Source organism: Oncorhynchus clarkii, chromosome 4 (assembly GCF_045791955.1).
Source record: "Oncorhynchus clarkii lewisi isolate Uvic-CL-2024 chromosome 4, UVic_Ocla_1.0, whole genome shotgun sequence".
Taxonomy (NCBI): Eukaryota; Metazoa; Chordata; class Actinopteri; order Salmoniformes; family Salmonidae; genus Oncorhynchus; species Oncorhynchus clarkii.
Window position 1 is genome coordinate 75,501,269 of NC_092150.1, and position 12,606 is coordinate 75,513,874.

The 12,606-nt window shown below is 42.1% G+C and overlaps 2 protein-coding genes across 4 annotated transcripts in view; one reads left to right on the top strand and one right to left on the bottom strand.

Moving 5' to 3' along the window:
- Window positions 1-12,187, bottom strand: LOC139407288 (UBX domain protein 2A). Of its 2 annotated transcripts, none has more exons than XM_071150932.1 (7): window positions 12,025-12,187; window positions 9,121-9,186; window positions 8,924-9,038; window positions 8,679-8,788; window positions 8,340-8,477; window positions 7,944-8,105; window positions 1-935 (listed from the first exon to the last, which is right to left on the bottom strand). In XM_071150932.1, exons 1-7 carry the CDS (start codon window positions 12,054-12,056, stop codon window positions 752-754), a joined length of 807 nt encoding a protein of 268 aa, XP_071007033.1. In that variant the 5' UTR covers window positions 12,057-12,187; the 3' UTR covers window positions 1-751. The 2 variants fall into 2 exon arrangements, with proteins under 2 accessions (XP_071007033.1, XP_071007034.1); XM_071150933.1 differs by lacking the exon at window positions 12,025-12,187 and adding an exon at window positions 9,745-9,870.
- LOC139407287 (ATPase family AAA domain containing 2B) overlaps window positions 11,004-12,606 on the top strand; it is a 154,225-nt gene continuing 152,622 nt past the window's right edge. For both annotated transcript variants that reach the window (XM_071150930.1, XM_071150931.1), the window contains exon 1: window positions 11,004-11,233. In XM_071150930.1, coding sequence (XP_071007031.1) covers window positions 11,135-11,233 — 99 coding nt within the window. In that variant the 5' untranslated portion in view covers window positions 11,004-11,134. The remainder of the gene's footprint in view (window positions 11,234-12,606) is intronic.

Consider the following 12,606-nt stretch of genomic DNA (forward strand, 5'->3'; position numbering starts at 1 on the left):
TAGTTGAAGGACGTAGTTTATTATTGATCAGGAAGTAAGCATGTGTGGTGCATAGTGTACTGTACATTTAAAGACATAGAATCAGTTTCCATGTATGAGGTGTATACTTTTGTTTCTAAGTATATTTGTTTAAGACTACCAGGAAACACTGTGACCCTGACTTAGCCCACTGCAGTCAAAATGTTAAATGTGATTGCACCTTTTCCATAAAGACAGAATGATGATGCAGAATGTTTTCTTGACGCACGCTAGACTAATCGCCGCTTAATAACCACCAATCAAACACAACATTAATGCACTTTAAAATAGTGCACAACATTCACAGTGTATTCCATATCCTTGGTAATAGTTACAGAATAGGAAGACATGTTGAGCTCAGGGAACATTTTACAGCACTGATTGATAGACACATAGGAAGATACGGCTGAATTGGCTATGTTGGGTTTTCATCACATTGCTAGAGCGGTAGTGGAGGCAGTTGGAGCCCTGTTGATGCTCAAGGAGTGATGTGAGACGTCAGCAGCTACAGAGGAAAGAGGGGAGTAGAGGAGGCATGGATGAATATAAGGTGGGCTGTGACTGGGGATTGGGAGCAACATCTCCACCCTGGACAGACCAGAGGGACTACTGTATATGAGTATTGCCTTCACTTCAGGAGTGAACTAAGAGGGATGTTTCTGTTGGGAAAAGGGTCTGTGTGACCAGTGGGTGGGATTTCAGGGTCTCTGTGAATGTTCCAATTGGTCAGGACTCAGGAGTGTCCGAAGGGGGCCTCTGTGTTGAGGGGCCTCTGGACAATGACAGCATTAGCTAGGTCCGCCTGCTCCAGACTTAGCTCCTCCTCCCGGAGCTCGCGGAAAGGAAGTGAGGTGGTCAAGATGAAAGGTGAGCCGTTCCTCTGACAGCGCTGGACATAGTCGTGAACGTCACTAATCCTGAGGAGGACACAACACAGAGATGAGCTCACACATACAGACGCATTGAGGGAATCATGCAGGCACATAAACATACACACAAAATTAGCATTGGCAAACAATTCTGTGAATTCAGAAATTTGTTAAATAAATACTAATGATCACTTATTAGCAAACTGTGTCTCGGAACAACATAACAGGAAAATAGTCAAGTATTTCCCCTACAAAACATCTACACACCATTGCTCTCTATACCAGTGGTTCCCAAACAGTGGGGCGCAATTATGAAATTGGGTTGTGCATCATTAGTTTTCCTCCTGCCATGTAAGTCATTGCATATCTTAGAGAGCCATTTATAACTTGTCAGAAAATGTCCAGAACAACTAGCCCACATCAGCCCATAGATTTTGTTACGTTTGAGTCACTGAAATATACATTGAATAAACATGAATTGCTTACAGAATTGCAAGAAATACGCTTTAAAACATGCAACATGTTCTCTACGACAACAAGAGGGGTGTGAACAGTTTGTGTCATGAACAGTGTGTGTGCTCATAGAAATAGGTGTGTTGTGTACCCACGCGCAAGGGGGAGCGCAGGATGTTACCCAATGCTGGAATGGAGGCCTGAGTGAAAAGGTTTGGGAACCCCTTCTCTATACCACTATATATGCGACTTGTTTCAAGAAGCTAGGTGTATGTCACACATCACGACTTCAAAATAGAGGAATTTCAAGTTTTGAATCTATTTTTTGTATGCGTTTCTTGGCAGAAATACATTCTGGAACATGAGAACTTTCATGTGCCTTAATAATAACAAACTTGCATGCTATCTGTAAATATACACTACCGTTTAAAAGTTTGGGGTCACTTAGAAATGTCCTTGTTTTTGAAAGAAAAGCACATTTTTTGTCCATTAAAATAATATCAAATTGATCAGAAATACAGTGTAGACATTGTTAATGTTGTTCATGACTGGTGTAGATGGAAACGGTTGATTTTTTTATGGAATATCTACATAGGCGTACAGAGGCCCATTATCAGCAACCATCAATCCTGTGTTCCAATGGCACGTTTTGTTAGCTAATCCAAGTTTATCATTTTAAAAGGCTATTTGATCATTAGAAAACCCTTTTGCAATTATGGTAGCAGAGCTGAAAACTGTTGTTCTTTATTTACTAGAAAGCTAAAATGATGATAAAAGATACACAAAAACACATTCTAGGCTATTGATTAGAACTTAGTATAATGGGTCAACACACTATGGCGCGTGATACCCAAAATGGGGATTTAAAAGAGAAAGTACACAAGAGAAATATACATGTGGGTGCATTTGTCAGCTATGCTATTCTAACCCTAGCCTTGCCCCGAACTGCCGCTCTTATGGGTCAGAATATGATGTAATTACGTGTGGGAGGTCTCAGATGGGAAGCTCCGCGTGGGCCGTTTAGGCTTCTCAATGACGCACTTCTCGGGCACAACTATCTGGTCGTCCACACGATGTCAGTGTCCTTTTGGTCTGATTCCTCGCCCTTGCTCTGGGAGGGCTCTTCTGAGGACAGACAGCTCTGTAGCTCAGGGCTCACAACGTAGGAATGAAACAGTGTAGATACCACGAATCGATGGAGAGTGGAGGCTAGGTGGTCCGGTTTGAATTCACCCGCTTAGGCCCATACTCATCAGTAGCATGGGTAGAAAAATGTTTCTTTGTCTTCAACCTTGGGTTGAGTTTTGGGTGCGTTGACATTTTAGACCTCGGCTGCAGCTTGGGTCACTTATGTTAATTCTTCACCAGCATGTCTTATACCCTCGGGTCAGAAGTGGGCATAACCGCCTTTAGGGCAATTCTCTGGGCGTACCAAGTTAAGAGGCAAGGTCTAGATTTGACTCAAATCCAATTTTAGACAACTAACTTCACATTTCATCTTTACCAAAACATTCTCTTTGATTTGGAAATGTTCAATACAACGTACAATGTATAAACACCAAGCAAATCCTAGGAAAACTCTTACAGTTACAATGTTTTCGTAATAACATCATCTATTAACCTTTACTAACAAAACAAAAAAATGACATACATTTTCATATTCCATCTATCGTCATGACCACCTTTGTGGCTGACGGAAACCATTGTTCCAAAGTCCCTTTATTTCATGTTTAATGTTCTGAGGCTGGTTCTCCATAGTGACAGGACACAGGAATGTTGTCTATGGCCCAAGATTTACCAGGAGCGTGAGGGGTCATAAAACCCCCACATCTTCAGACCCCTAGATCTCTCCTCCTCTGTTGGGATTGAGAGATAATCTGTAGGGTTGTGGTCTCCTGAAACCTGATCAGGACAGTCATGACAGACCCTTTGCTATGAAACTCTAAATTGAGCTCAGCTGCATCCTGTTTCCATTGATCATCCTTGAGCTGTTTATACAACTTGATTCCAGTCCACCTGTGGTAAATTCAACTGATTGGACATAACATATAAGGTCCCACAGCTGACAGTGCACGTCAGAGCAAAAACCAAGATATGAGGTCGAAGGAATTGTCCGTAGAGCTCCAAGACAGAATTGTGACGAGGCACAGATCTGGGGAAGGGTAACAAAAAATGTTGTGCAGCATTGAAGGTCCCCAAGAACACAGTGGCCTCCATCATTCTTAAATGGAAGAAGTTTGGAACCGCCAAGACACTTCCTAGAGCTGTCCGCCCAGCCAAACTGAGCAATCGGGGGAGAAGGGCCTTGGTCAGGGAGGTGACACCAAGGTGACACCAAGAACCCGATGGTCACTGTCACAGAGCTCCTCTGTAGAGATGGGAGAACCTTCCAAAAGGACAACCTTCTCTGCAGCACTCCACCAATCAGGCCTTTATGGTAGTGTGGCTAAACAGAAGCCACTCCTCAGTAAAAGGCACATGACATCCCGCTTGGAGTTTGCCAAAAGTCACCTAAAGACTCTCGGACCATGAGAAACAAGATTCTCTGGTCTGATGAAACCAAGATTGAACTCTTTGGCCTGAATGCCAAGTGTCATATCAAACATCTCCAATCCAAAAATCAAATCTAGAGTTGGCTTTCTATTTCGTAACAAAGCCTCCTTCACTCACGCCGCAAAACTGACTATCCTACCAATCCTCGACTTCGGCGATATCATCTACAAAATAGCTTCCAATACTCTACTCAGCAAACTGGATGCAGTTTATCACAGTGCCATCCGTTTTGTTACTAAAGCACCTTATACCACCCACCACTGCGACCTGTATGCTCTAGTTGGCTGGCCCTCGCTACATGTTCGTCGCCAGACCCACTGGCTCCAGGTCATCTACAAGTCTATGCTAGGTAAAGCTCGGCCTTATCTCAGTTCACTGGTCACGATGGCAACACCCACCCGTAGCACGCGCTAAGCAGGTGTATCTCACTGATCATCCCTAAAGCCAAAACCTAATTTGTCCACCTTTCCTTCCAGTTCTCTGCTGCCTGCGACTGGAACAAATTGCAAAAATCTCTGAAGTTGGAGACTTTTATCTCCCTCAACAACTTTAAACATCTGCTATCTGAGCAGCTAACCGATCGCTGCAGCTGCACATAGTCCATCGGTATATAGCCCACCCAATTTACCTACCTCATCCCCATACTGTTTTTATTTTATTTACTTTTCTGCTCTTTTGCACACCAGTATCTCTACCTGCACATGTTCATCTGATCATTTATCACTCCAGTGTTAATCTGCTAAATTGTAATTATTCACTCCTATGGCCTATTTATTGCCTACCTCCTCATGCCTTTTGCACACAATGTATATAGATTTTTTTCCCTACTATGTTATTGACTTGTTTATTGTTTACTCCATGTGTAACTCTGTGTTGTTGTCTGTTCACACTGCTATGCTTTATCTTGGCCAGGTCGCAGTTGCAAATGAGAACTTGTTCTCAACTAGCCTACCTGGTTAAATGAAGGTGAAATACATTTTTTTTTTTAAAGACTGGAAGAAACCTGGCACCACCCTTACGGTGAAGCATGGTGCTGGCAGCATCATCATGCTGTGGGGATGTTTTTCAGCGGCAGGGACTGGGAGACTAGTCAGGATCGAGGGAAAGATGAACGGAGCAGAGTACAGAGAGATCCTAGTTGACAACCTGCTCCAGAGCACTCAGGACCTTAGACTGGGGAGAAGGTTCACCTTCCAACAGGACAACGACCCTCAGCACACAGCCAAAACAACGCAGGAGTGGCTTCAGGACAAGTCTCTGAATGTCCTTGAGTGGCCCAGCCAGAGCCCAGACTTGAACCCGATCAAACATCTCTGGAGAGACCTGAAAATAGTGCAGAAACGCTCCACCATCCAACCTCACAGAGCTTGAGACAATCTGTAAGTAGAATGGGAGAAACTCCCCAAATACAGGTGTGCCAAGCTTGTAGCGTCATAGCCAAGGCTGTCGAGGCTGTAATTGCTGCCAAAGGTGCTTCAACAAAGTACTGAGTAGTAATGGGTCTGAATACTTACTTAATGTGATATTTCAGTAGTTTTTTAAAATACATTTCCTAATATTCTAAAAACCTGTTTTTGCTTTGACATTATGGGCTATTGTGTGTAAATTGATGAGGGAAAAAACTATTTAATCCATTTTAGAATGAGGCAGTAAGGTAACAAAATGCGGAAAAAGTCAAAGGGTCTGAATAATTTCTGAATGCACTGTATATAGTAAACATGATCTCATACTGATATGAAGCCCCATAGGGAGCCCATACTTCTCTCCTTGTCTCGCTCAGCTAACCGTTACATAATAAATCATGCATATCAGTTACGCAATCCCTTTCTAGGGATCGTATAGATCTACACTGTCACATCAGGTTTTCTGCAGTCAGCAGGCCCCATGCAGCAGGAGACAGAACACATGAGATAGAAATAGAATGTAAAGAATGGACATACCGGTATTTCTTCCCCTCACAACCAATATGGAACATTGACTTGAATTGGAGTGCCTGTTCTGGGAATTCTAATTATATGATATACAATTGAAGTCGGAGGTTTAAATACACTTAGGATGGAGACATTAAAACTCGTTTTTCAACCACTCCACAAATTTCTTGTTAACAAACCATAGACTTGGCAAGTCGGTTAGGACATCTACTTTGTGCATGACACAAGTAATTTTTCCAACAATTGTTTACAGATTATTTCACTAGCACAATTCCAGTGGGTCAGATGTTTACACTAAATTGACTGTGCCTTTAAACAGCTTGGAAAATTCCAGAAAATGATGTCATGGCTTTGGATGCTTCTGATAGGCTAATTGACATCATTTGAGTACCTGTGCATGTATTTCAAGGCCTACCTTCAAACTCAGTGCCTCTTTGTTTGACATCATGGGAAAATCTAAATAAATCAGCAAAGACCTCCGAAAAAAATGGGTTCATCCTTGGGAGCAATTTCCAAATGCCTGAAGGTACCACGTTCATCTGTACTAACAATAGTACGCAAGTATAAACACCATGGGACCACGCAGCCGTCATACCGCTCAGGAAGGAGACGCATTCTGTCTCCTAGAGATGAACGTACTTTGGTGCAAAAAGTGCAACTCAATCCCAGAACAACAGCAAAGGACCTTGTGAAGATGCTGGAGGAAACAGTATCCATATCCACAGTAAAACGAGTCCTATATCCACATAACCTGAAAGGCCGCTCAACAAGGAAGAAGCCACTGCTCCAAAATTGCCATAAAAAAAGCCAGACTACGGTTTGCAACTGCACATGGGGACAAAGATCGTACTTTTTGGAGAAATGTCCTCTGTTCTGTTGAAATAGAAATAGAACTGTTTGGCCATAATGACCATTGTTATGTTTGGAGGAAAAAGGGGGTGGCTTGCAAGCTGAAGAACACCATCCCAACCGTGAAGCACAGGGGTGGCAGCATCATGTTGTGGGGGTGCTTTGCTGCAGGAGGGACTGGTGCACTTCACAAAATAGATGGCATCATGAGGCAGGAAAATTATGTGGATATATTGAAGCAACATCCCAAGACATCAGTTAAAGCTTGGTCACAAATGGGTCTTCCAAATGGACAATGACCCCAAGCATACTTCCAAAGTTGTGGCAAAATGGCTTAAGGACAACAAAGTCAAGGTATTGGAGTGGCCATCACAAAGCCCTGACCTCAATCCTATAGAAAATGTGTGGGCAGAGCTGAAAAAGTGTGTGCGAGCAAGGAGGCCTAGAAACCTGACTCAGTTACACCAGCTCTGTTAGGAGGAATGCGCCAACATTCACCCAACTTATTGTGGGAAGCTTGTGGAAGGCTACCTGAAACGTTTGACCCAAGTTAAACAATTTAAAGGCAATGCTCCCAAATAGTAATTGAGTGTATGTAAACTTCTGACCCACTGGGAATGTGATGAAAGAAATAAAAGCTGAAATAAATCATTCTCTCGACTATTATTCTGACATTTCACATTCTTAAAATAAAGTGGTGATCCTAATTGACCTAAAACAGGGAATTTTTACTAGAATTAAATGTCAAGAATTGTGAAAAACTGAGTTTAAATGTACTTGGCTAAGGTGTATGTAAACTTCTGACTTCAACTGTAACATGATGCCCTGTGCTAGGGGATAACATGGCCCAGGTGCAGAGTCAGGCACGCTAGATCAAGTGAGGATGAATATGAACGATTATGTCATGGTCAGTAGGATAACCTTAAAAGACCTGGCTTATTCAGTGTACTGAGCTTATAAGAATCATGGATGTAAGGACCAACTGCTTCGGCAGGGCACTTTAGGACAGACACATTCCTATACAGTGAGTTCCTATACTGTTATAAAGGGAAAATTCACTCAAAACAAGAAATACCAAAATATAGTTAATTAGTTCACTGTTGAGACAAACTTGACTGCTGACATGTTTTGCATGTCTGCAGTCAAGTTTTCAAGATATTGGACTTTCAAGAAGCAAAGTTTCACTGACCACATTATCAGGATTTTGCATTTTGACAAAATATTGTTTTTGTGTGGATAGTATGAGGGGTTATATCAGTGTAATATCCACCTGTGTGATAGGTTGAACCTCTGCACCAGCCTCCTGCCGTCAGCCAACCAGATTTGCAGAGAGGTGACAGGGAGGCCGTGGTCCAGTGTTATCATGGGGATCGGGAGGAACTCCCCCTCCTCGTGCACCGATGGAGACCGGACCACTACTCTGGGAGCAACACTGGACACACACGCACACACAGTCAACTCTTTGAAGATGTCACATGACAAAGCTTTGAAGATGTTTTAGTGTGACACCTAGTGCTATAATATAGCATGACACAACCACCAAAGAAATTGCAAGAACTTCTGACTGAGCCGTCTCACCTGCCCAGCCCTCTTCTCTCTCCCTGTCTGTCTGTCAGTCTGTCTGTCTGTCTGTCCGTCCATCTATCTGTCCCATTGCATGTCTCACCTGCCCAGCCTGTACCCTGGCCCACTGAAGGGATGAAAGGTCTTCTTCCTGGGAACATACGCCTCCTCTGTTAGATCCTCTACATTCACCTCCAGTTCCTCCTCCTCTGCCCTGCTCTCCAACTCCACAGGCAGCTCACTGGAACCGGACAGACAGGCATGTCAACCAACCAATCTATCAATACATTTTACAGAGAGAAGAACAAAACTGGTAGATAAATCAGCAAGGAAAGGGGAGGGGTGGATGGGAAAATCAGGATCAGGAAAAAAGCTAAAGTATATATAGACGGGATATTTGATCAATTAACCTAGTATATTAAAGTAAGAATAGTTGCCATACCCTCGTTTGATGGCTTCCAGGAAATCCTGGTTCTCCTGTACAGAGTAGCTCCTGAACTCCTCGTCATTCAGGGTGAAGCCATCCTTCCACAGTCTCACCACCACCTTCACCTTGAACATCCATCACCACAGGACAACCACAGACATCAACAGGATGAATGTGTATGAGTATTGATCATAACAATATAATAGGGTTGAGAGATACTGTAGACTCTAGATGCAGGAACTTCCTGTTTGTTTCCTGACCTTTGAGCCTCCAGAGGCAACATTGCTGATTTTCTCCACCTCATCCAGAAGATCCTCCACAGAGAAACTTCTTCTTATAGGAACCTCCTCTTCCTCGTTCTCTGTCCCATCACACCTGGAACAATTATGAAGGTAACTGATAAAAGTGACTTCCAAATGTGTAAGTCCTTGGGTGTTAGTTCTTTCAGATCACTCACCAGGTATCATCTTTGTCACTCCCTCTTGTGTCAATGTCTTTCATGATGTGTTCTGCTGTTGTCCATCTGACAAAACACACCAGGGAAGAAAACTCTGACATGAAGAATATGCGATATCACTTGTTGTGATGCTTTTTAGACAGCAGTTGGAACAAATATATAATCAATATCATCATATCATTCCATAATTTTAAAAGGCACCATATACGCATGCTCAAGTGCCAAATCAGACTATTAACTATTTGTTTTGATAGATCACGACACGACAGTTCAATCGACTTAGCCATGCAATTGTAGGCTTAAATAAAACCACTGAAAGCCCTGATCTATTGAGAATGTAGGCCTACTATCTAGGCTACAAAATACAAAAATAGTAGTTCCTGCCTGTGATTAATAGATCGAAATATTAGTTTGCACAATATATATTTAAATCACCTTTATCAAATATCACACGGATTCACACACATTTCAACATGCGACAGAATTACATAAGGCGCGTCTGGCAGACAACGTATTTTGCAACTGTGATTCCCTGAAAATATATGCCTAAAATGCATCGCTCATCGAGTTGTGATTACATATTAGCGTTTGCACAGAAATAGGCTATACATATCATTGTTTTACCAGTTCGTGTTCTCGTCTTAATCATGGGCTGCTAGGCTACAGCCAAGTTTCTGATGAGCAATTTCTTTGACGTCAGCGCCGTCTCTGCGCTCCAGCTGCCGTAATGTTTTCACTAGAAGCTCACTTGAAGCGTTCACGTAATAGTCGAACCTAGGAAACTCGCTTGCTAACTGTTTGTAGTTAAACATGTGCCGCGTTCAACCAGTTAGCAAGTCGAAAATGTCCGAGATTCCTGGTTCCGGCTATCACGTGAACGCGGCATCTGGTTTGGCCTCTGTGGTGCTGACTGAGCACAGCAGGTAGTGCTTTCTTTTGGTAGTAGTTTCAGACTGAAATAGACTATTTAATACTTTATAAACAAAAAATACTCTATGCCATATTGTAGGCTAATGGAGGTGTTTGTGATTCATGGTATTTTGTGCATAGTTAAAGACATGCTTAGTATGATAGGAATATTCTCAGTTTTTTGTTAGACTTTTAGCTATTAGCTAGACCCATCCATCACACGTTCTACAAGAACAAAACAGATGGTCAGCTCCGTTGGCCAACACCGGTAGTATTCACCCTCTCTCTCTCACACACGATGCATATGGTGTTGTTGTGTGGCCTATAAGCACAGTGAGTCAGAATTTTAGCAATTTGCTTGATGAAAGAGTAGAACATTCTACTGATTTCCCAGGCAAAATAAACATTGCTAAACAGTCTGTTAAGAAATTAATTACAGGTAGGCTACTACAATGAACAATGAATCAGTTATTTGCATGTTCATCATTTTCGTCCAGTTGTGCTCTGTGGCTGCAAACCAAAACAACAACTGCAAGCGCGCACGTGGCTCGACTGTAAATTGCAGACAGCAGGAGACATTTATAATTTTATCAAGTGAAATCACATTTAATCGAATAAACTCAGTAGTATCAGTTCATTATTCTTAAACGAGACAATTAAATAACCGTTACATTTTACAAGAAAATGTCCGTTATATTAGCTACAAGTAATTGTAACAGTAACAGTAACAGTAAAATACGAACGTTTTTGGAAAACTGAAATGACTTGACTTGTCAGATTAGATAGCTAGCCAGTTGTAGTAGAGTAGAATGGCAACCCCCCCCCCCCCCCCCCCCCCCCCGAAAAATATATATATATATTTGTGTGATATGGCTACATGCAACTATTTCAATTAAACGTTTGATCTATCCTCATCAAATAACAAAACTTTGGTATTTCTGAAGTCTAGTACCTGGACTGACAAGCATTGCAAAGCGGAAGTGGTCCACGAGCGAATTTTGCCAGGAGAACTAGCGAAAGAGAAATGGCGCTTCAATGCCGTGCTCACTGAGGCAGTCTACAGACGGATAGACAGACTAAACAAGTGCAAATAAACTGAAAAATCATGGTGAACACAAGAAAGAGCTCTCGGCATGAGCCGAGCACTCTCTTCATCTCGTCCAGGACCCGATCTTCCGCCAGGAATGAAGAACATGAAGAACATGTAAGCGGGTTATTTTCTCCACTGCCCGGCAAGCTATGCTAGCTAGCTTTGGCCTCAAGCCGGTTCTCATTACTTTTTTCTTTTTTTAAAAAGTGTACAATATTTGACACCAACATAATTTATTTTACGAATACATGTGGCTTTGCATGCATTAATTAAAAAGCTTGCCATTAACACGAACGGCATTGCTTGACTGATAGCTTGCAGGTTAGCGCGTTGCTAGCTCCAAGTTGAGTTCCCTTTGTGTTGCCCCTGCTACAGTCTACCGCACTGGCCCACTGACTGGCAGGAAAGACTGCTAGCTTGCTAGCTAGCATGTCTTGGTGTATACTCGACAGCTTAAAACAAAGAGACACGGGGCAGTTGACGTGTTGAACGTTATCGATAAGCATGTTGTATTGCTAACCGTGTTTATCGCTATATGTAAAGAAATGACAGGCTATTGCTAGCTAGCTTGTTGTGGGGGAAGGGAACCCTTGTGATTCACAACAGTTGACGTTAGCTCGCTTTATTTAGCTAGCTAGCTTGAAGTTGAACTCGCTGAACTTTTTTGTTTGTAAAAAAAACTTGAAGTGAACAACTATACGGGCTACTGTTGACTTTATTAAGGGGGTTTAGTTTATTGCAGGTTAAAATAGTATGCTAAAGATTAAAGTGTTAATGTCGGATTTGAAGCATTATGTCACAACAATAACGATCCAAAATGTAAACAATGGTGTACCAACGTATACGTAAATGTAGCCAAGATGTTGTGAATACAATTACACATTGCAAAATTTATATTTGCTTACCCTCTTGAGTGTTTTACTGATTTATTGTCCATTTGAAACTTAACATTAGTTACTCTGATAATCGAAATATGTCTTCAATTGTGCAACAGGTTGTTCGGTGTTGAATAAATGTAAACTTTCCAGTTTGACGCACTAGGTTTGAGATTATACCTGAATATAGTCTACAGTCCGGCAGATGGCGATATTGGGTCATTCCATGTTACCGTCCAATTGGCTATACTGTCCTATCCCATGTGGACGCTTTGTACATAAAACATTCTCCATTCAGGCTACAAAGGCGTCGATTTCCTGCTTAACTGTAATGGAGAGAAGGCAAAAAATATGTGCGTTTAAAAAAAAATGAAACAGCATTTTCCTCCTCCATGCTTTGTGGCTAATGCTACTTCCTGACATTGTGTACAGCATTCGGACCAAGTGTAAACAACAGACTGCTGCAACCTGATTGGCTGAACACCATACACAACATCGGGACTAGCATTTAGCCACTAGAAGGGTGGTGGAAAATTGAGTTTCCTAAAGTATGCATATTTTCCCTGTTGTTTTCCCACCTTCTCGCCATTAAATCAAGTTTACGGAGCCTGA

What these genes read in the sequence shown, in the direction of transcription:
- LOC139407288 (XM_071150932.1), bottom strand. Translation starts at nt 12,056, where the DNA reads ATGGACAATAAATCAGTAAAACACTCAAGAGG. An exon ending in AGTGACAAAGATGATACCTG is followed by an intron (nt 9,039 to 9,120) that starts GTGAGTGATCTG and finishes TAATTGTTCCAG; the next exon opens with GTGTGATGGGACAGAGAACG. An exon ending in TTGCCTCTGGAGGCTCAAAG is followed by an intron (nt 8,789 to 8,923) that starts GTCAGGAAACAA and finishes TGGATGTTCAAG; the next exon opens with GTGAAGGTGGTGGTGAGACT.